This window comes from Pocillopora verrucosa, chromosome 2 (assembly GCF_036669915.1).
Source record: "Pocillopora verrucosa isolate sample1 chromosome 2, ASM3666991v2, whole genome shotgun sequence".
Taxonomy (NCBI): domain Eukaryota; kingdom Metazoa; phylum Cnidaria; class Anthozoa; order Scleractinia; family Pocilloporidae; genus Pocillopora; species Pocillopora verrucosa.
Genome location: NC_089313.1, coordinates 9294593 through 9317953, shown reverse-complemented (window position 1 = coordinate 9317953; position 23361 = coordinate 9294593). Strand labels below are relative to the sequence as shown.

Genomic DNA, 23361 nt, shown 5'->3' with positions numbered 1-23361 from the left:
AAAAATGTGTATGTACATTTATTTTTCATATAAACCAATTTTCATAGAAATAAAAAGAACATTGACTGAGATCTGCTTTACCGACCCAAGTCTCATTCAGCACTGAAGTAACTTCGTTAAGCAAAATAGCTCAAATTTTCCTTCAATGTTTTGGATAATCATCTCACTGACCTTTCTTTATTACCAACTACAGCAATATTTTGAAGCTTCCTATAAGTTAAAGGTAGCTTTGCGAGGCGATAGATCTGAGAATGGATCTTTGGGGGCAACAAATAAAGGGACTGTTCCTGTTTCACTGTCGTCGATTATGAAAGTTCAAATCCTGCGTTGGCGTTGATTGCATAACGGAGCTTCTCTTTGAGTGTGCTTTTCTTCCTATAGTTGGGAAGTTTGAGCAAGTTGAAACAAGTAGATGAGGTGGGTAGTCTCCCAACTGGATCACGCCGCCGGCCAACGCTGAAAAACCCGCGAAACACGCTGCCAACAGTGTCACCTTCATCCTAGGAAAAAACAAGGAGTTTTTGAATAACTCATTGAATCGATAAATCAGCAGTAACTTTACTTCTCGGTCCAACTTGAGTTGGCTGTTTGATAAAATTTTCTTAAGCTCCCAATCAGAGCGCTCAAAAACTAACTTTCTCTCTCAGCATTTAAACAATTTTGACACGTGTTCACAATAGGATTGAAGTTTGAAACAGTGAGCATGGCATGGAAATCGACATTAATATGTTTAACTTACAGCGAAGTCCTCTTTCAACGTTATTTGGCGACGCTCAAGAAAAATCTCTGGTAGGCTTTTTCTCAACTTCAGGAATTTTTATTTTCGGAGGGGAGGGTGGAATTAATACCGTTTGGTCAACGGGTATGAAAATCAATCAACAGCAAGAAGGGTCCTGAATATTTTCGGTCGGAGCTAAGTCAGGCAACACATAAGGTCCACTTAGGGTTAGAATTACTTCTATCGTAACTACATTTTCTCTTTACCTCAACACCGCCGCTTGAATGGGGTATTATAAAGATGCAATTACCCTTTTAGCGTTACCACGCTCACACCCTTCTGTTCATACGTTTAGGTTTTGAGCACCGATTTCAGCAAATTTCATTGCCAGCGGAAAGCAAGAGTAAATTTCACCATCTTTATGTGCGTGGAAACTCGTGAAGATTTTTTGCCTACTTGCTCCTTCAGTTTTTCCTTTGTCCGAAGCCAAGCATCTTTGTTATCGACAATTCTGAGCAGCCATGCAACAAAACAAGCCAGCCTAAATGGTTGACGTTTTCTGGCAATTAGTAGCGATGGGCATAACAAAATTGCAGAAAAAGGCACACCAGACGAGTTAGTCAAAAGAAATCTGGCATGCTAGGAAAGTCGCTACGATGAGCGAACCGTCAAGCGAGTCATCGGATGATCTTGACTGATTTTGTACAGAGAAGTACGAAGCTAATCACGTTTTGATTAAGTAATCACTCACCTCGTCATCATTACACTCCACACATCGAACGGAGAATGGAGGCTCCAGATGAGCAAATCCCAACAACGGAGGTTTCGAGCAACTCGTAACGAACTGCGGGTAGACAAGGAGAAGTTTGTGAGCTTGAACTACTGACCACAAAATACCTTACGCCCTTGCGATGTAATATTGTGGGGAATTATCTGAGCTTTCTGTTCACCAATTGACGTCCCAGTCACGAGAGTGTTAGGGTCATTATTCATATGTCTACCAAGCAGCGAATCATTTTTGAAGCTGAGGTTACCAAAGACAGGCAAGGCGAATTGTAGAACAGTGGTCAAGGATACGAAATGGAAATGAATATGAAAATTAGGGGGATAAACAGTTTATTTTACCATCGAACAAAAACTAAAAAAAACTGTATTAAACCCTAACCAAACTTAACAGGCGAACTTCTTGCTTTAGCGAGGATTATGACGAGTGAACAATGAAAACCCTACCTTAAGAAATCTGGATTTTTCGTCCTCGGAAAAGTCTTTCTCCAGTACATCCCATAACCAGTTGACTACTCTGTGATTGCTATGGTAACCACCATAGTATCTTGTGTGACGTCTGCAAAATTAAAAAGGCAACAAATACAAACTTTCCTCGCGGAGTTAAACCATGGGTTGATCTGAGTTGGATAACACAACACTCATCCAAGGACAACTTACAATCGTGATAACATGATATTATTTTTCTTGTGTTAAAAAGAAAGAAATAGAGAAAAAAAGTTTGAGCTCAGAAATCTTTGCCTGAATTTAAAATAAGCAGCAGTCTCTCAAAAGGTTTATGACAGAACTTCCTAGGGTCCACCATATTGGTTCATAACCTGCGGGACTACGGTCGAAGATGAAAGACGGTTTTTTCAACTAAGGTATGCTTCCTGAAGAAAGAAGAGTAGTTAAATAAGATCATGTTTCTAGAATCGAAACTTCACTTCACTGTGACTTCAAACTTTATCTTAACCTTTTACTGCCACTTATAATCATTACGACTTACGATACCTCAAGTCACCAAGATCCATTGCAGCATTGTCACCGGAAATGAGTCTCTGAAGTTCAGGACCGGAAAACATCTGCAACCAATCATGTCGCACGATAGATTTGAAACCCCGTATAAAGGCTGCCGTTTGTTCCCGGATTTGAACACACATGCGATAGTGAGCCATCAAATGGACATAACTTATCCTGCATGAAAATATAGAAAACTTAACAGGTCAAGTTCAACGACATAAAGTGTTAATTGAGATTGATTAACAGCGAATGATGTCATATCTTGGCGCCCATTTGGATCAATATCATTCTTAATCGCGCGGAGAGCTGTCAAAAACATTGGCCTGAAATGAACTTTCCCAGGATGAGGAACAACATTTTAGATCTTACAATAGAAAATATTGTTCTGAGCGTATGTGAGCACAATCCAACCTCGAGAAAATTGTAGCACAATGAACCTCAAGTGACACTCTGAAATTGTTCATACGACCCACAAAAACATATAGATGTTCGTACACCAGTGCCAAATTGTATAGCCTTAACTGTATCCATTCTTATGATCTTTTCACCTTTCCACGGCAGATACAAGACTTATTTTGTAGCTGATGTGAAATTCTGATCTGAGTGAGGAGCTGCAGTACTGACAATATGCAACTTTGACCCCCTAGCCCCCCCCCCCCCGCCGCGCACTGCAGCCCGAATGGCGTCTTTACTTAGAAACCAACACTACAAAATTCCTATTCGACCTGCTTATTTGTATTCAGCCATTGGAAATTGAGCCATGAAACAGTTGATTATGTTCTATAACTTTCCTTCATTCTGTTACTGCGAGCTCACTTTTGCAACTTTAAGCAAAAACACTTTCTTAAAACGTTGAGGATATTGTTTGTAAAAGTTGTAACGTTGAATCAAGTTAGTGGATAGGATGCAGAACTCCACTCACTTATTATCATTTGTGACTTGAATAACATTTCCGCCTGGCATGAGTTGATGAGTGATCACCTGAACGTAACACAAAAATTAGCCAAAAAATATTCAATATTCAATTATTCAAAATAGAGACCTTGTAAATAAGCCTTCATCTTATAACGTATGTCCCAGTCTTGATTCAGAAGCCTGGTATTGAGTCCATAGATGAATCAAAAGAGAAGTTTAATAGTAACTCGGAAAAGTGTTATGGCCTTGTGACCATAATGGTTGAATATCAGATTTGGCTGAGCCAGGGAAGAAGGTTAGTTCTGGGCCAAGCAAACGCTAAGAGTTAGATCCTACCTTGCCAAGAACATCTTCGTCAAAGGAAAATGACAGTTCGAGATCTCGAACGTCGCCATCATAATGCTGAAAATAAAGAAAGAATGTCACACATAACTAACCGCTTCCTATAAGTTTGACACCAGAAGAAAGCACTCTCAAGGCTTTTTCATTTGTTATATTTAATATTAGTTAACGAATCGTGTTCACTTTTTCATTATTCTTTCACTCGACTCAGTTCTCTTACTATCAATGATTTTGAATTATTAAGTTATTCAAAATTTAATGTATTGCTAATATCCTTCCATACCGAAAAAGAAGGATTTAATGACGTAAAACGCTATCGATGGTAGGAAGTGGGAATGGGTCTGTTCGAAAAAATAGAGTAAGGTAAGATAAGCTCACTAGTTAAGCAGAGTTCGTACTTCATCTACTCTCAGATTTTTAAATTGTTTTTATCAGCCAAAATCTCCATGCATTTTCCTATCCATGCATTTTCCTATCCATGCATTTTCCTATCCATGCATTTTCCTATCCATGCATTTTCCTATCCATGTAACGATGAAATCATAATAGAGAAAAACCGCACCGCAACACCGGCAACTCTGTGCCCTATTCTTTACCAACAAGGGTCCAATTTGTTGACTGTAAAAGCAGAATTTTGTCCTAATTTATTTTCAGACCCCAGGTGTTGGTCCTGTTGGGAGATCAAACCCCGGTGCTCTCTCCTAGGTGACTTACACAAGGCGGAGTTAACTTGATTTATCTCTTATAACACATGTAAATTTGAAGCAAAATGTTCATTAAAGATGCAAACCTTGATGAAGCATAAACTTTTGTACAGTGACTGATCAAGTGAAGGCAGTTCGTCTATTGAACTATACAAACCGCTGTGCTGTCGACTAAGAATGTGGTTGAGGAAAAATGATGCAAACGGTACTTCGACGACCATACCCTAAATGGAATGAAGCATACACAGCAGGCATGAATTAGTGGCTATACAAAAAGAACACCTTAACAGTTGGCAAGTATCATTTTTTCAAAGTTGGTAACTCCAACCCACGGAAACGGTAATGGTTCTAACAAAGATGGATTTAGGTAATCAGAAATACTCTACTTACTTCGTACAGAGCTTTGCCCAGCACCTTACCCAAGAACTCGAACAATTTCAAATGATTGTTGTGAATAAACGATGTGCTTGACGGAAATAATCGCTCTTCCTCGCCACTGGTCATCTAGAAGTAACACGACATTATTGTTCGATTCACCAACATTCAAGTAACAGTTCTTCTAACTTAATGCAATTCAATGTCAATTTAATGGATTTAGTTCCAAGTAAAAGCATATTGTCAGATCAATATACCGCATAAAATTAATCAATGAACATTTCATAGGGGTGGGAAGGGGGGAAAAATCAAGAAATGCATGGTTTTCTAACCGTTGTAACTAGGGATGTTGCTTTTCATCTGCGACTTAAATTTCCGTCTGTCCTTGTTTACAATTAGCTATGTTATTGTTTAAATGTCAAACGGTTTAATGGACAGGAAGTGAGATGGTCAGTAAATGATCACTCCCAATTATCATGTGCTTTAGCTTAGAATCCCCCCCCCCCTTTATCTATGATATCAATGTTATTTCTTAACACAATCGAACTTCGAACAATTATGACACACACTAACGTAAATTTCTGGAAATACACAGCCACACTTATTTGCCACAGAACAGTTTTTTTCCGCACAACTCTTCTAACCTTAAATAAACCAAGTGAGGGATCAAATCCTTTTTTTACCACCTCCTCAAGGAACTCTTTAAACACACCATCTTGGTCAATACCAGCCTCGGAGAGACCCTATTTGTAACAAAAAGCAAACTCAAACCACAGTTTAAATTATACAGAATGTGTAAACCAGTACCGTGTGTCATTCCAAATTTATTTTTAAAGGTCTTCCTTATTCTGTTATTCCGTCCAAAAACACTCACCTGTTCATTAATAAATCTGACACGGATGATTCCTTTAAATGAACGAGTTGGGAGCAAGGCCAGCTGTTCATAGCCATCCTGATCAGTTCAAGAGACAAAAATTGACAAATGTCACACAAAATCTATCTACTCAAATTTATACACAACTGGACAACTGATTTGCAGCGACGTGAGGAAAAGGTTTAATCTTTATGAACTAAATTTTGCCGTGTACTCTTCACGAGTAACAGAATTAACAGCTGAATAGGTCGTTTTTCGTTTTCATTATGGATTGTGTTCCTTTACAGCTCTTTCTTTTGAATATAATGTCTATTAAAACTAACGTAAATGTAGCCTCAAATAATGAAATACTTATCTCTTGCAAAATGGAAGAAACGTTAAGTAGAACAATGAATTTCTGAAAGGTTTACCACTCCTGATGACGAGCATAAAAGATAACGGTATTGTTTCCCTAGGAATTCACAGCAAGCGACATAAAAACGTGCTTCACCTCCAACAGTCTCGCTCGATGAACTGTAATAAGCGTCCCTTGAGGAAAAAAATCATCTGAGGGACGAGTGATACCAAGTTCCACTTTGTCTTTGGTGACCAACTTCCTAAACAGTTGTACCCTCTGCAGAATATTAACGTATCAAGAAAAGTGGATCAACATTGATAACAATAGGCTTCGATAATAACGACCTTTGTGAACAGCACAAGCTGAAATAATTTGTGTTGCAGTAACCTCGCAAACAGCTAAAGGGAATAAATTAAAAATAAGTTAGCATACCTCTCTATGAGGCAGAACATGTGGTATTTTCTGAATCACCATCAGGGCGCCTTTCTTCCGCTTTTCAAGTTCTGATACAAACGTACTCGTTTTAATGCTCCTATGGTGTAAAAGGAGGGCAGACAAATAAATATAAATTTACGGAACTAAAGGCACCTGTGTCCACAACAATAGTATGCATTTGTACAAAATGAAAACTTAAACGCCGCAATCTGAGTGTTGTGATTTTTCGTCAACTAAGACGTTCTTTCCTCTCTGAATGATTCAAAAATGATAAATTTGTCTCGAAAATATAATGGTCTTTTAAAATACTGAAAAATGGTTAAGAGGGTAGCATGGCCGGGCAGTTTGGGCGCTGGCCTTCTATCATGGTGGTCCCAGAAGACTTGTTACATGTTGGATATATTCCATGTTGCTCTAAGTGTATTTCTTTGACGGCGCTCTATGAAAGTTTGTTTTAATGTTTCCTTACATCGTCCCTAAACCGCCATTGGTAGAATGGCCAGTAACGTAATAATGAAAGTCAGATGTATACATTGGGCCAAGCCTTAAAGCGGAGATCTAAATGATTTTTCCTCGCCCATCCGATTACTGAGGCTAAGCCGCGATGGACAGGGCCCACGAACATAAAATGCCTTGACCGTACATGGTTAGATCGAGTTCTTACGTAAAAAATATCTACTAACCTAACAAGCCACTGATCTTGAGAGGTGAAAGGGCGTCTGCAATCTCTGTCATACAGTATCATAAGCAATGTATGCGCTGAGTTCAACATCTGCTCTCTTGATTCTAAAAAATTCCACGAAAGTAGGCTCTTGGTGACAAATATCTCATCACCAGTCATTGACAAGAACAGAGGAGTAATTCTAGAGCTAATATTAAACGAGCAGCACCCACATTTACAACGACAACTCTGACTTTATTACAGAAAAGAAGGCTACTGTGTAAGTTCATTCTAGAAATGGTTTTAAGTAGAGGGAAGGGTACTGGAAGAAGAGGAAACTCATTCATCTTGAATTAAGAAACATGAACATACCCTCCACCATCTCGTTCCACAACATTTTGAAGACCACGTTATTGAGGAAGGCAGATATTCTATTCAGCTCGTCTAAACGAAACGGTTTTTGTATCTCGTACATTTCAGAATCATCAACAATGCTAAGGTGAAAAAATAATCAATATGTGATGTTACGAATAGTGATCAATTGAAGATACTGTGTCAAAGCAACATGGCCATTGATCACAGAGTAGAATTTCGATTGTTTCACCTTAAATCTAATATCTGCAAACGTAGTGGAAAACAACAGGAACAGGCGCAAGTTTTCTCAGAACGTCTGAGGCGCTAATCTAGCCGGCTGAGCCACAAAATTAAATGTACTTGAAAGTTTTTTTTGCTACGATGGGTTAAAATGGTAAAAGAAATAAAATGTAGCGGCTACATTTTCATACTTATATAACTAGACGGGGAAGAAATTAACAGTTACCAGTTCAACATAAGGATATTCGATTACAACTCGAAGTATTTGTTTATTTACACTAGTGTAGGTGTATATATATACTAGTATAGTATAGGCCGATCTGACGTTACTATCCAAGAAGAGCTTTCGTTTGGAAAAATCGTGACACCGAGCTGGCAATCTTGATGTCTCAACCGATTTGAATTACAAGGGTCTAGACTGCTATCTTCCTATTGGAGTGTGTACTGGAAACGTGCGAGACATTTGGGAATTTCTCGTATTATTCTCGTGTGAATTAAGATTACAGGGGAAGTTTCATGACAAAGTTTTCCTGACAACTTCTCTGAAATATTTAACAGCTAGGGAGGCATGCACTAAGCTACAAAGAAGAAAACGAAATACATCTTGTTCAAACAAGTTGAAATTCAATGAGATGAATTTTACTTACGGCAATAAGTGACTGCAACAGTCACAGAAAAGCACAAGAGCGGCCTGAAGCTCATGGCTGTTAAACAAGCCTGTCTTTTCAAGACTCCACAAGTGAGATTCCACGCTGTCATTTTGACAAAAAGAATCAAAAAACTTCCAAAGATGCACCACAAATCCTTCTTGGTAACTCAACCCTACAAGAACAAAAAAAAGAAAATCCTCGTATTACCAACTTTGTAAAACTCCTTTTAACCCCCTAGGACCTAAAGAAGTATGGTAACACTCCAAACCTAAAATCCAGTTTTAACGAAGGATATCGAGCAAGTGCAGTTTTCCAAGTTGAACTCTAAAACAATCGGACTTCTTCGGATATATTTCATGGTTGAGCACAAGACATTAACCTCACCTGGCAAATACCAGAAACTGTCTCTAATATTCTTTTATTCCTATAGTCTTACCTTAATGAAGCAGAGAAATAGAAAAAAAAAGACTACTTTTCACTGCAAATGCAGACGTTGTCACACATTTGGTGCACACAAGCCACGAAGCCAACAAGAAAAAAAAACTAAATATTGCCCTTTTTCTCTAATTGGCGCTCTTAGCTCTCTCAAATATAGGACGCCATGCCATGGGAAAGTGTAGTTTATTTCTTCCGTAAAGCGAGCATTTGCCAAAGGATTTGAAATCATGCAAGCTTACGACGCCTGCTTAGCAGAGCCAGCTCACTGAAGGAGCTGCAGCCATCAGCAAATCAAGAAATGTATACTAAGTAACTTAAAGAAAAGATAAAGCAATTCAGTCTTAGCTACAAACCTGTCAAAATATCCAGCTTGATCTGAGAGAAAGTACACAGTACAGTTTGATACATGACACAAGATTTCAGTATCACCTCAACCTGCGAACTGGATAAACTGGACTGACCACATCTGGAGCGACCTCTGCCGATACGAGACCATGGTTTCCAATTACCTGTGGTAAAACAGGTGATTGGAAACATTAAATGTACTGAATGGAACGGCAACTGTTAGAGTTTAGTCAACCTCGACAGCCTCCTGTAACTTGCTGACTGTGTTCCACAAAATCATCTTCACAACAGTTCACGTTGGATAAGGGTCTTCACTCACCAAGTAAAGAGGGCTGTATTTTAGGTTGAATGAGACCTTTTCTCTTAAGGACCAAGACCTAGTCTACAATAATCGGGTTAACAGCTATGTACAGGAACCCATTAGATGATGGTAAGGAAGTGATAAGGTGCTTCCAGTTAAGGCCATTGCTTCTTGGCCCTGTTTGAGAGCATAAGTGTTAATCTTTTATAATTGTACCGCTATGCTTAATGTTTCCTGTGCGCAAACACCCCTTTATAACAAAATTGTGTGTATTACTTTATAGACTTTGGATGATAAACCCACCACTTTTAATGAGAGGCACAGCTACCTTCTGACCAATTATTGAGGACCTTCCCCTTCCAAATCCCGGTGGTAGTTCTGACCACGTTTTCAACTTCTTGACATAAAAACTGTTTTAAACGCAGAAAATGTACTCTTTTTACCAGACCTTTGTCATCCTTGCTCTTTACTTCATTGCTTTCACCTTCACTGATGACTAAAAGAGCCTCAAACAACAGATTCACAACTTTCTGACTCCACAGGGACTGAAGCTGCTTTCTTATATGAGGAATTGAATTGTTCAGCCTATAAACACAAGGGAAGGTGTCAGCTCGAGTTTCACTTACGAACTAATTGGCATGCAGTGACAAGAAGTATTGGTAGTCCCCTTGTCCATCTCCTGATACCCTGCAGTGTGTCACAAAAATTAAATTGAAAACTTTTAGAGCCATTTATACTCTGAGGTTGAATGAGGTGTGTTATAAGAGGGTGAGGTGTAATTGCTAAAAACGCGTTATATCACATCCCACGCTTACACTTAGCCCTTTCATTCCAGAGTCCAGGAAACTGACCATAATACCACCATTTCTTCAACCCATTTGAACTGTACACACCAAATGTATATTATATTTTGAAAAGAATGGAATTCGCGTGTTGTGGTTCCTGGCAATTACGACATCACTAAATTGAGTTTTGAATCCTGTCACATGTCCAGTATAGCCGACACTATCCAAACCTCTAATATATCAATGAAAGGCCATTCCTATATAGATCCTATTCTTCTTGAATTCACTTGGAACTTTCTTCAATCACTAAGTCAACGATTTAGGAACATCAGATAATAAATAAACTATCTTTCCATTGCACAAGACATTCAAGTCATCTGGACAGACACCAAGCAGATTAGATTGCTTGGACCACAGTCTCTCAGTGGAAATCTTAAAAGTGGACTAAAACTTTTCGACCCAATCCGGTCCCACACAACACCATCACTCCCCTGTACAGATCTCACAAACTGAAGAACAGTGTCCTTAAGATTCACCACCATAAAAAGTTAGGAAAAGTATGAAATTCTCCTCCAAAGAAAATTAAGCAGAAAGCTTTGCTGCTCTTTCCAATAACCCTACAAATGTCTTTTTTTTTTTTTTTTTGGAACAGTTAGTTAATAGCCCTCATTTATTGAATACTAGCGTACGTATCATGTGACCTTTCGCGACCTTTCATGGTGATGAGATAAATTTTAGTTTTGGGTCAATTAATAGCTTGTATTTTGAATTGAGTTTTTGTGGGATGAGGTACCTGGGAATGAACTGATCTTAGGACACCACTGCCCAGACTGCAGTAGGGCCCACCCTGCAGTAGGGTCCACCCTGCAGTAGGGCCCACCCTGCAGTAGGTGTGAAGAAGCATAATATCATTGCCACCAACTAATATTTCTGTGACATAGCAAAGGAGTGAGCATAGCATCAGCTATAATTTTTTTATTGTATTTAGAACAAACAAGTAATGTGTAATGACTCACTGTTCATCTGTAGATTGCTTGAACCAACCTAATATGGGATGCCAGTTTGTTAGATTGGACTGCTTCTTAGCAACATATGATTGGCAATAGTTGAGGATCTTTGTAATTATTTCCTGAAAATAACAGAACATGCAACAGTTGTTAAGAGACAGTACGGCTAAATTATACAAGCCTTTTAATTGGTTCTTACATAAATGATCTACTGGAGGACAGAAGCATACTTAGATGACACCACCATGAGCAACATTTTGCTTCTTTATCTAATGTAACAGATCACTAAAGATGTCAAAATGTGGAGAGAATATGTGACACTGCACCTAGCTGCATCTTGTGTGCTTCTGTGTGCAACAAAGAATCTATTTGTTAAACATCTCCATCTGTGGAGCTTTAATACTAGTTTAAGAATCACAAAAACCCTGGGTTAGAGCTCATGTTTTGAAGTGGTCTAGGTGCTTAAAAACAAGATGGGGCACCATGGCATCATGCCTGGATGTATTTATAACTGAAAGTATCAATCTGCTTATTGTCACTTTCACCATGTAACTTTACATCTACATTGTCTAACAGAATCTTACTGTATCTCATCGTGTAGTTTAAGACAACATTGCATGCCAAAATAGAAAAGAATATAAATAAGGATCCTTAGATGGCTTGTATGGTACTCACCAAAAAACTGGTTAAATCTTCCCTCAAGACCTACAAAGTAAGATGAGTCATTCCATAACAGTTACAGAGTTACATTACAGAGTAACATATAATCATACTCATCACCCACATCATAACATTAGGCAAAGTTAACTCACAACCCATCAAGACCAGGAAAAAGAGTAAAGCTTGATTAAACACCTACCTCTATTTCAAGCTGAGAAAGTTCCACTAAATTAGCTGCAGAGAAAGAAAAAAGGCTGGTTTTTAATTCAGAAAAAGTAGATGTTAAGAATACTTTATTATCCACTTTGTCTTGTGATGTAAAATTTTCCGTGAAGAGATCAAAAGGCAACTTGTGCTATTGTCTTAAAAATAGGAGACAGTCAACAATCCTGACCAGTACTAGTCTCAGCCACTGTACTTACCCAAAAGACAGAGAGAGTAGCTACATTCTAATGCATTCAAGACAATTCTAATGCTCTGTTCTTTCTGGAGGAATGATATAACTTTTTTATAGATGCCATGAACCTTCAAAGGCTTTAAACCCTGAATAACCAAAAAAGGATAAAATCAAAACTGTTTCGTGTGTCACTGACTTCAAAAGTAAGTGAGATCTAAACATCTAAATCTTGATTACAAGTGACGTTTTTAACTCTTAAAATAAAATCTGTCTTAATTCAAGGTAGGGGTGTTAATAAGTATTTTAGATACCATAAACAGAAAAAAAAAAAACATTTTAAAGGTTCTTTGACTTAGGACTTAAAAATGATTTTCCTTTTTCTTTTTCTTTTTTTTTTTTCTTTTTTCTTCCCAACACATGTAAATATTCTTTTACCCATTGTAATTTATTAGATAAATATTATTGTATTACGACAGAATAGCCTTGTACAGGGGAGTTGTAATAATAATTAGTGTATTGTGTATTGTGTGTATGTTTGAGGAAGCAATTTAACTGTTATGTAATACCAACTTTGCCCTAACTCTTTATCTTTTGCAAACAAGCAATGCTTCAAAGTTTCCAATAATTAAAAATTTTTGCCATTTTTCTTGCAATCGGTTTTTTAAAATCAGTTGTTAGCTCACAATCATTTTTACTAAATTGTTGTTACCAGCAGTTATTTTTATTAAATGAATAACAAGTCATACAATTTGCAGATACAAATGAGTGAAAACTTACATCTGGTGCTATTGATGAAAGATGTAGGATAAGCCCAGGAACAGAGAGGATGTTGAGTATAAACAGGCTGCTGAGATTGTCTGAAAAGTTGCTGAGTACCAAGGGCCTGTAAGGAAATTTACAATAAAACCCATGCAAAACTATGTAGTTACATTAATACATCTGGTATAGATGGTCTCACTAAAAAAATGAGATAAAATGTTGAACTGGATAAATTTATCTAACCAGTAAAAATAGTCCAATTGATTTAAATGGTCAGACCAATTAAAATGGTTCAATGACCTAAAATGGTCTAACTACATACAAGGGTCCAACTGCTTAAAATGACCCAACTAGATTAAACAGTCTACCACATTAAGTGGTTCAACTAAGTAAAATGATCCTCATGCAGCATTAATGGTCCACAGGGATAAATAGTCTTTAGTAAATAAAATGGTCTTTCTTTATGCACTGAAAAAAAGGGGGCTAGTCAACCAAGAAAATTGAACAGGTGCCATGAAAGACTCCTTTTAAGAAACATCACCAATTTACCCAAGGCAAAAAACGATGTCATATTGTGACACATAAACTTTTAGCTAGATATTGAATGGGAAGGCAATGTCTTGTCAAAGATTAAGAGTGTGGTAGACACAGGATTTTTATTCTAGACATAAATTGGATTGTTCAAACATGATGTGTTGACTAATTTTGATGCTGATTGTAGATAAAATGGTCTAATTAGATAGAAAGGGGTACCTAGACAAAATGGTCCAACTGCTAAAACTAGATAAACTGGTAACTACTGGTAGCTAAAATGGTCCAATCAATTAAAATAACTGTGCTAGATAAAATGGTGGGACTACTTAAAATAGTCCAAGGGGTTACTTTACATTTTCTAAAACAACAGGAACAGGGTAAAAAAATGTTTGATATTTTGTGGTAAAACCTCTAAGCAGTGCTGAGTATAAAAATAAGTGAATTAGAATCAATTTTGAAAATACAGTGCATGAACATAAGGCTGATTATGTCAAAAAAATAATTTACCTTAGAGCCATTGTAATTACTGCTTTAAATGATGCACACTTTAGAGAAGGTTCACTACAAGCCAATCCACTCATCAAGAGGTCCTACATATCAACAACAGTGATATAATTTTGGTATAACACAATAGATATTGTTCATAACTACAAATGGATTTAATCACTGTTTTCTAATGTAGTTATACATATCAGACACATCATTATTGCTCAGTCCTATGAAAAAGATTGAAAATTATTTTTCATGTCTAAAGGAACTCAGTGATTAAATGATGAAAGATTTTACCTAGTCCTCTTGTCACAAGCATGGGGACAAATGAACCTATTCATAGCCTGGGGCTTATTGTAGAGTTCTGCTGTAGCTAAGTGGTAATGCATCAAAGTGTGGAATCTGACAGTCACAGTTTGATTATTTAGGAGAGACTCAGAGTTTTTTAATGACCAAACAGTATGCAGGGACTGTATCAGATCTGAATTTAATATTGAAGTTCTTTGTAGCTCAGTGGTAGAGAATTAGCGTACAGTCAGAATCTGAAGGTCTGGGGTTCCTTGAGGGGGACTCAGATTTTTTATTTATTCCACAATGAAGACAAATAATATCTTTCTTCATAAAGAAAATGTGTATATAATAATATTCCTTGATTAAAAAACAGTAATCTTACACTATTGAAGCAATAGTCAAAAACATACATGATGAGGTCCTGTCCTAGGCATAGAAATGCAAAATGTACAAGCATCAAGGCTCTTCTTAATTTCTTTTATGTAATACATTTTTCGAAAATCTTGATCTGCCTGATTACATGCCATGTTTGACTCAGTGGGTTAGCTACATCAACACAAGGCAAAAAAGAATCACACCAAATGCTTTCAAAGGCATTTCTGACCACATGCTTTAGTCATGATAACCCATGCAGTTGACAGCAATGAAATTTATTCCACATGAGATACACTGAAATTTATGCCAGGCTATTTCATAACTAATCTACCAGTGACAGTCAAACTGTAGCAAGGGAAAGAGCAGGTCATATGAAAAAAATCTTTCACACTATTTAGCTTCCAAAGAAAGTTCAACATACTTTTTCTTTGTACCATATATACCACTCATAGTTCTCAGTAGAGGACAATACAAATCAAATAATTATGTCTGAAATCATTTCAGACTGAAATGATTTTAACCTCAGCACATACCTTCAATGATGGATACAGTCCTTTACTGTTCAAATGCCCCAGAACATTTGCACAAAGTTGCTGCAAACTTTGCCGAAGGGCCTCCCCTTTAAATGTTAATTGAAATAATGAGACAAAGGCTTTTTTCTATTGGATATCACAATGAAAAATCAATCTAGGAATTTGACGTTTAACACTATCAAATATTTTAGCTCTTCTAATTTTTTAGTTGACAACAACTTCATTATCCTGATTATCTGTCTCCTTAACAGAGCATAAGTTGAACCTCAGTATTCTTAAAATTCCATTTGTATTGGAGACACAATGGTCAGTTGTAATCCAGGGAGCAATCAACTTGCAAAGAAGAATCCCATGTTCCTAAGAAATGGATATTTCTTTCGAGACATACAGATTATAATCCCAGTTCCACATTTGATCACTCTATATAAACTGGGCAATACAAATGGTGGATAAGGAAAATATTGTCTCACAGGTATGATGCCATACTTTTTAAAAGAACAACAAACAAGACAAGGAATGGTAGTAATGTGATCCCTTTTGATCACTCTTATGGCTTCAAGTCTTAGAGTTGTAATAATAAATGCTATTTCTCATGTAGAAAATAGTCCTCTCTAAGCTGCTATGGGTGTTAAAGAGTGCACACTCTGGACATTTATTGCCCACTCAAACAAATCAGAGGAAACTGTGATCACTTGTATCTTCTCTCACCTCCTTTCATGCTTAAAATCTTCCAGTTTCCACAATCAGTAAATACAATCAGCTGAAATCACAATAAATTTTGTGTGTAGCTATACAGTGAATGGAATAGCACCATTCTATTGGATACTTGTTAATTCATTACAAAAGAAGCCATACCTACAATGCTGAAATGACACATTCATTTATTATTAATTATAACTATTTTCTTTGTTACATTTAATTTACCTGTTACTAAATTGCTGAATCTTCCACCCCATGAAATCAGTCAAATTGTTGTATTTAAAAAGTAAACAACTCTGAGAAATACAGATGCTTTATTTCCAGAGATACTCTTAAAAAAAGCAACCTCATCTGTACCAGGGCTTGGTCATTTATCAGACAAGTCTCCTTCACAAGAATGGTAAACTGGAAATCAGGGAGTTTTAATGCTTAAATACCAGTAATTGTGAAGAAGAGCTCCCCAAAAAACCTGTCGGCCGGCTGTAGGTCAACTGTCGGCCGACAGTTGACCGACAGGTTACCGACAGGTTACCGACAGTCTACCGACAGCTAACCAACAGGTTACCGACAGGTTAAGAAAAAAGAAAAATTGTGTTAAAAACGAACAGTTAACATGACATAACAATCCGAATGGTGATGTATGACTCGACAGACTTCACCTACTTACTGATCGACGGACTTGATCCGATGATAGCGTATGAAAAGCCTTTAGTTAAAAAAGTTATCATCATTACGACGTAATAGTTCGCAAACAACAACATGTCTCAGAGAATCTTAAAGTGCACAGTGTGCGGCCGCGACCACTTTATTTTTCACTGTGAGAATAGGTGTGGCGTCTGCCACAGTGACAGTAGGCAATGTTTGTGTAATGAACGCCCGCCTCAGAAAAGAAAAGAGACATCAAAGTCAACAGTCTCCAGTCAACAGCCTGCAGATACGTTGCACAACAATCTAAAGAAAAAGTACGAGTCACTGCAAAAGGACTACAAAAGAGTGGGTCAGGCCTTCCAGAATCAGCAGGAACAGAACCAGGAGCTGACGGCATTGCTAGAGGAACACAAGAAAGAGGCTGAAGAGCTAGCCAACCTTGTGCGGAACAAGGACGAGGTCATTAAAAACCTTGAGAGGCGCCTTTTAAATGTAAAGAAGGTCATGGCAGAACTCCGAGCAGAGGTGCGACGCAGAGACCAACCCGCGCCATAAGAAGACCCACCCGCATCACAACAGCAACACCAGCAGACGGCAGACATTCACGTCAGCACCCACAGCCTGGCCAACATACACAAACAATATGACCAGGTTCTCCAGACGATGAAAGAGAACAGATTCTCGATTCTACGAGTGAAGTATCTTTTATATTTCACCACTCACAAAACGGCTCCTTTAGGAGCCACCAAATCTATGAAAGGCTATTCTTGTCAATGTATTACACATGTTGGATGTTTTATCAAGCGAAAACCGAGAGAAAACATTAAGGTTTGTGTTAACGTTTTACCGACAAGCTACCGACAGGTTACTGACACATTACCAACAGTCGGCCGACTGTCGGCCGACTGTCGGCCAACAGGTAGCTGATATTTCGGGCAAAACCTGTTGGCCGTCTGTCGGCCGACAGGTTTTTTGGGGAGCTCTTCTTCACAATTACCTAAATACCAGCCTGTGTACCTTTTTAATTACCTGATTACTACACAAATAAGTCTGATGAACAATTATAATTTGACATCAGAAGCATGTAACCTAGAAGTAGGTTATATGCTTCTGGTAACATTGAATAAGTAATATTTGACAAATATTATCTAACCTACCATATTCAAATAGATGCTGATCTTTTTTGCATCTGTGGAAACACTAGGCTGAAAAAACATACAAACAGGAATACAAAGATAGAATGTGCAAAACATTGACTGAGAGGCAAATTATTAACATCAAAATGTACCATTGGTATTAAAGAGTAACTTTCTTTAAAGCTTAATGATCACCTTGAGCTTACGAAGCAGTTTACAGCAAATCAGTAACAAGTGTTTGAGTTGATGCAGCCAGAGAAGAACAAGATCATGTGAAAGGACAACTGACACATACCACAGCTGAAAAGATGAAAAGAAAAATAAAACATTTAATGAGAGCTGCAACAGAAAATTCATCCGCAGTTATGAGATGAAACATCTCCTTTAAAACACATCTACATTCAGGAGAATTTTTGATCCCCTCTTCCCCCTTTCCCTGTCATATTTTGACATTTATCTTTAAGTCATATATAACCAACAGGGTTAATCATGTGTTTAATTAATTGATGCACAGTAAAATACTTACATATCAACCTTATTTATCCTCTAACACCTGACACCTCTTACTTAGGGTGTTCCTAAACATCTATATCTTGTAGTTCAAATTCATCTTTAGTTTGAAAGTTTTTACTTTAGTTTCATTTCTATCAGCATATGTTTCAGATTATCACCATCATCATAATTACCACCTTGGTATTAAGACAAATTACAGTTAAAAATAAGTTAAACTGATTTTAAATAAGTAAAACACAAACAACATTCTCATTTCAATATAGGGGCCTGGGAACTTTTGAAATTATCCTGATGAATAAAAAATATTTATTGTGAGTTGTGCAAGACACAGTTAATTTCTTATAAGGAATCAGACTAAGCTTGATGCAATACCTACATGTTGTTGTAGTAACTGGATTCATTATCTTCCTTTATATGATTATTGAACTGAAGAATGTGCCATTTTTTTTGTGTCTCATTATATTCAGTTAAAAGGATAATTTGAGATTTCTTGTCTCCTTCCTAACAATTTGCAGGACAAATAACAGTTCTGTGGTAAGATAGCCCCAAATGGAAAGCAATTTATCATGGTTGTAATTATCAATGAAGCAATGGCTGCAAATGTCTTTGTCCTTGGTGCAAGTACTTGATCTTAATTTTTCTGCTCTGATTTATGGTCCCTGTACTCCATGCTTGGGTCAAAAGTCAAAGGGGCAAAAAAACCCTACTCACCCTGGGTTCACTTTGGGCTTCCATGCTACCAAGTATAAGTCTACATAGTGCTTCAAATCTCTGCACATGCAAAAAAAAAAAATTGAAATCATGGTAAAGTTTGTTATTGTCAGTTTCAATTAAATGACCATTTAAAACTATTTCTGTCAATTACTCATTTTCTTTGACACCTCATATTTATTTATAAGCTGTTCAATAACTCAGATAACAAAATAGGGGTAAGAATTCTAGGATGTTACCACAAAAAAGAATTTTTATATTTAAACTTTCGATTACCATTATACCTTCTCATCATCCTTCAAATGGAAAGTAAAAAGAAATTTTCTTGCAAGGTGAAAGACATCAGTTGCTGCAGAAAGACAAAAATATCTATTAATTACATATTTTAAGAAGGTGGCAAAGAACAGTTTAGTTTTAAACATCAATTCTTTGGTACAACCACACCACTGCAATCCTCACCCAGAAAAATGCCCAATTATTCTAAAAAAGTTGTGATTACATGATATGACAAATAAGGATACAATAACAACAACAAAACCTCCAAGAAAACCTCTTGTGGTTGCTTTTTGAGCCTGTTTCTTACAAAAAAAATCAACAACAAATTTGGTGTAATTCCTTGTAGCTTACTTCAGGATATCTCATATATCAGAACAAGATGCATTGTATATAATTTGATTTGACAGGTGGAATTGATCAGATTTCAAGTTCATGAATGTCTTGTTTTTGTTGCTTGAACATCAAAATTCCATACTGGCATTCTGAAGCAAAACATTCAAATCTCTGAAACTGATATACGTCAACTGATCTATAAAGAGCATAACAGTCAAACCTGAAGGTTTCTTAGTTCCACTCTGCTCAATAAACTGGTCAAATTCCTCCCTGAATGTGCAAGAAACAAACTTATTTATGACAAACTTCTCTGGAATTTAAGTTTACTACAGTGACACATGTACTGACTACACAATTATTCCTAAGGAAAGATTCTTCGATCATCCAATACTTTGGAGCAATGACTATTATAATAAACTCATACTAAAAGCAAAACGCTCTCCAAGTGAAAGTCAAGTGTTACTCCAGTGTTATTCCTTCTGTATGGGATGCCATCCCAGTGCCCTCTACATCAGTTATTGGGTAGGAGCTAAACAGAATTCCTTGATGCTACTTCTTTTGCACCAAAAAAAATTCATATCAGTACAACTGGACAGTTTTCATACTTACCCACTAGATGTACTCTTTAGAATTAGAAGTTTATGACCTAGAAGTGTCTAAATTCCTCTATACATGTATTGTCTAAAAACAAGGTGGGGTTTATAAGCAGTTTTTTATTTTAATTCATAAAAACTCTCTACTGATCACAAAGGGGCACTGAAAAGCTTACAAGAATTAATGATCGAGCCATCATTTTCATTGGGAAAGCCCTGGATAACTTATGATAATTAAATTTTCTTAAGAGAGACTCTATCAATAACATTTTTTGAAAAAATTTTGAGTTCCACTCCACACACAAATGTGGCAGTCAATGATAGCATGGCAGATGCAAATGAATCAAGAGGATTGTTTCGGCAGTGTTTAATCACCGAAGGAAGAGACTTCCACAAGTAAACTTAACTGCTGTGAAAATAAGCTTCTGAGTTTTCATTAAGACAAGGATATTTAAACATTTCAATCTATGTCCTTTCATGGCAGCAAGAAGGTGAAAAATATGAACAGCAAATCTACTACGGGAGTTGTAAAAGTTGTGTACAGAAGACTAGATAGCTATAGCCTGAGGTAAATGATATTTTCAGAAACTGATTTACTTTCCAACTTTTTTTGACTGAAGATTTTAGGCTGACTGAAAGTAGTGTCTATATTTCAGACAAGAAAGTTGTGAAAATACAGTTGATCACTCTGAAATAACACTCACAGCAAAATGAAAAGTGCACACAAACTTGCAGTTTTCCAACTACATGTTACACAAGATTAATTGGCTGGTCTTACACTTTAATAAGCCCCAGCTCTCCGACATACATAAGTGCTTTGATGTTATAAGCTTCTGATAGAATGAAAAAAAATTTTAATAAATAATTAATTGGTAATTGATGAATAAGATATGATAGCAAGGTCCCTGGCAAAATTTTTGTGGTAAATTATAATCTGGCTTCTTCTTCACCACAAGCCAACATAAAATGGGATTAATTAACATTATAAAGTGTTTTTGGGCACCAACTAAGTTAATAAATACCTTGTTTCAGTTCTCAGTTTGGCAATACACAGGAGCCTCCTCATCCATGCCTGAGAAAGCACAAAAAGGAAGCAGAATTTTCAAAAATTTCATTGACTTAGTATATAATAACCCTAATGTACACAGCAAAATGGTTGCTTTAACAAATTTCAACACCTCGAAATAAGGGATCAAAGCTCTCTGGGTAACATCTAAGATGAATCAATCTCAGGTTATATCCGCTAGGTGACAACATCAACAAAATTTGTTTGCACTGGGGCAAATATATATATAATTTATACTAAATACTATAGGGACACAAAGTGCTGCTAGACAATTTTTTTAAACATCGCCAAGTAGGAAAAACTAGTCATTAAAGAGTTCCACTCACAACATTTTAGCTTCAATGTGAAATACAAAGAAATGTGAGATTGTTAAGGCACACTTTAGCTGAAAATATTTTCCTCATCAAAGCTCCATGCTGTGACCATTTTGGTCACAATGGAGACTACAATAAAATTTTTGCCAAATAATTTTGCAGTGAAAGTGGCCATTTTGCAACCTTTGTTTGATAGTTATGTAGCAGGTTGTAATGTTTTTAAAACATACTTTTTACAAGTGTAGGGTCAGAAGACAAAGTTCATTTATTTTCTTTGTTTTCTACAAAAATAAATGCCAGCCACACCATTTTCTTTATTTTATGGTGACTTTGAAAATAGTTGAGCTTAGAGTGCTGTTCCTTTAAACAATATGAGTAGTGTACAACAGTATACAAAAGATCATTTTCAGTTCACATGGAGAAATCTTTGTCTTACAATTAAGAGGCTGGTAAAATATCCAAACTTAACATGAACTTCTTATTAATAAATAGCACTTTCTTCCCCTTCTCATTTTAAAACACTTTTGAACATTTTCAGAGTATAAACCAGTGCCAAACAGAGCACCAGGAAAGCAGACCCATCACAAATGGAATGTGCCCTTTGTATGGCTGTCATGTTAACGGCTGAAAACATGACTGCTTCTAAATCAATTATTGCAACTTTCCTGGCACAGGTTGTTCAAAGGGAGAGTAACACTACATACTGGATAAATCTCTATCTGGTGGAAAGCACAGTACATTTTGTGAACACTTTTAATTTATTTTTCAGTGGAGGTTCTATAATCCTTCTTGGGAACCAAATGTGAATGTTTTCAATTAGAAAAAAAATGTTGTCCAGTGGGGACACTGGATAACTTGCCTTCTTGTGACTACCTTTAAAATTCCAGTCACTGACATTCAATTTTCAGTCACACTTACTACCAGACAGGCACAATCTCGCACCTTGCTAAGTGTGGTCATATAAAGGAGTAGTATACATGCTCTATAAAAAAAATTTGTGGTGTTGATTTGTTAACTTGTGAAATTTATTTTGATCACCTTTCATCATGTAATGTTATGTAAGTAACAGTATAAATATAATAAGGTGTCCATGTTATTTAGGTTAGGTTAAGTCAAGTCAGTAAGTGATGTGAGTCTGGCAATCAAAGTATTTTTACGTTCTTTCAAAAAGTGGTTCATTGCTTAAACACTACAAATTTCATCTCTCCTATCAAAGTCACTACTTGTTTTGAGTAACTTCTCTGTTTGACTGGTGCTAAAATTCCTCTTCGGATGCCGGTTAAAGACATCTAAGTAATCTAGCCTTTAAATAGAAAAGCACAACATGCACTATTTAAAACAGCTGTTGTACTGGTTGGCTCACGAATTCCGGCAGCAAATATTTTCAAAAGATTAATTTAATTTCAAGGATGGTTAAAAGTTCTTAAATACTCATAAATAGTGATCATGTGGTTTCTGGAGCATATTCCTCCTTAGCGATCAGATATCTATCTTTAGCAGTCTATATATAAATACCTGAATGCGAATAGCAGCTCTTTCCCTTTCTTTTCCTTCGGATCGTTGTTGTCGAGCAGCCTGCACTTTTTCAACAAATTCGACACGGTCCTTTTTTTTATTACCACCAAACATTATCATTAAAATTTAAGTTAACTTCACATATTCGAGGCAAATCTGTCAACCTCTCTAACTCTCTGTTTACTTCAATAGTGCTAAGGGACCGCGCATTTAGAGATGGAGATTTGTGTTTTTGGCATCGAGTTGTTCATGC

General features: G+C 36.7%; 1 protein-coding gene and 1 pseudogene across 1 annotated transcript; one reads left to right on the top strand and one right to left on the bottom strand.

Moving 5' to 3' along the window:
* Positions 1 to 3: 3 nt before the first annotated feature.
* LOC131799527 (ubiquitin-protein ligase E3B) lies at positions 4 to 23306 on the bottom strand. The gene is made up of 32 exons (XM_059117235.2): positions 23109 to 23306; positions 21236 to 21285; positions 19841 to 19890; positions 19296 to 19360; positions 19012 to 19071; positions 17983 to 18087; positions 17809 to 17856; positions 16013 to 16064; positions 15305 to 15390; positions 14124 to 14206; positions 13101 to 13206; positions 12349 to 12469; positions 12126 to 12160; positions 11942 to 11971; positions 11276 to 11388; positions 9923 to 10059; positions 9182 to 9337; positions 8388 to 8562; positions 7519 to 7640; positions 7169 to 7271; positions 6483 to 6582; positions 6204 to 6326; positions 5714 to 5791; positions 5484 to 5582; positions 4855 to 4968; positions 4551 to 4688; positions 3755 to 3820; positions 3426 to 3484; positions 2495 to 2677; positions 1949 to 2060; positions 1470 to 1562; positions 4 to 500 (listed from the first exon to the last, which is right to left on the bottom strand). The coding sequence occupies exons 1-32, from the start codon at positions 23226 to 23228 to the stop codon at positions 306 to 308; spliced, it is 3177 nt and encodes a 1058-aa protein (XP_058973218.2). The 5' UTR covers positions 23229 to 23306; the 3' UTR covers positions 4 to 305.
* LOC131799530 (uncharacterized) lies at positions 16763 to 17578 on the top strand (annotated as a pseudogene).
* Positions 23307 to 23361: the final 55 nt, after the last annotated feature.

Coding starts and splice junctions, on each gene's coding strand:
- LOC131799527 (XM_059117235.2), bottom strand. CDS start 23,228: ATGATAATGTTTGGTGGTAATAAAAAAAAGGACCGTGTCGAATTTGTT. Junction 19,072..19,295: donor ATTTGAAGGATGATGAGAAG/GTATAATGGTAA, acceptor TTGCATGTGCAG/AGATTTGAAGCACTATGTAG. Junction 8,563..9,181: donor CAAGCTGGATATTTTGACAG/GTTTGTAGCTAA, acceptor TTGTTCTTGTAG/GGTTGAGTTACCAAGAAGGA.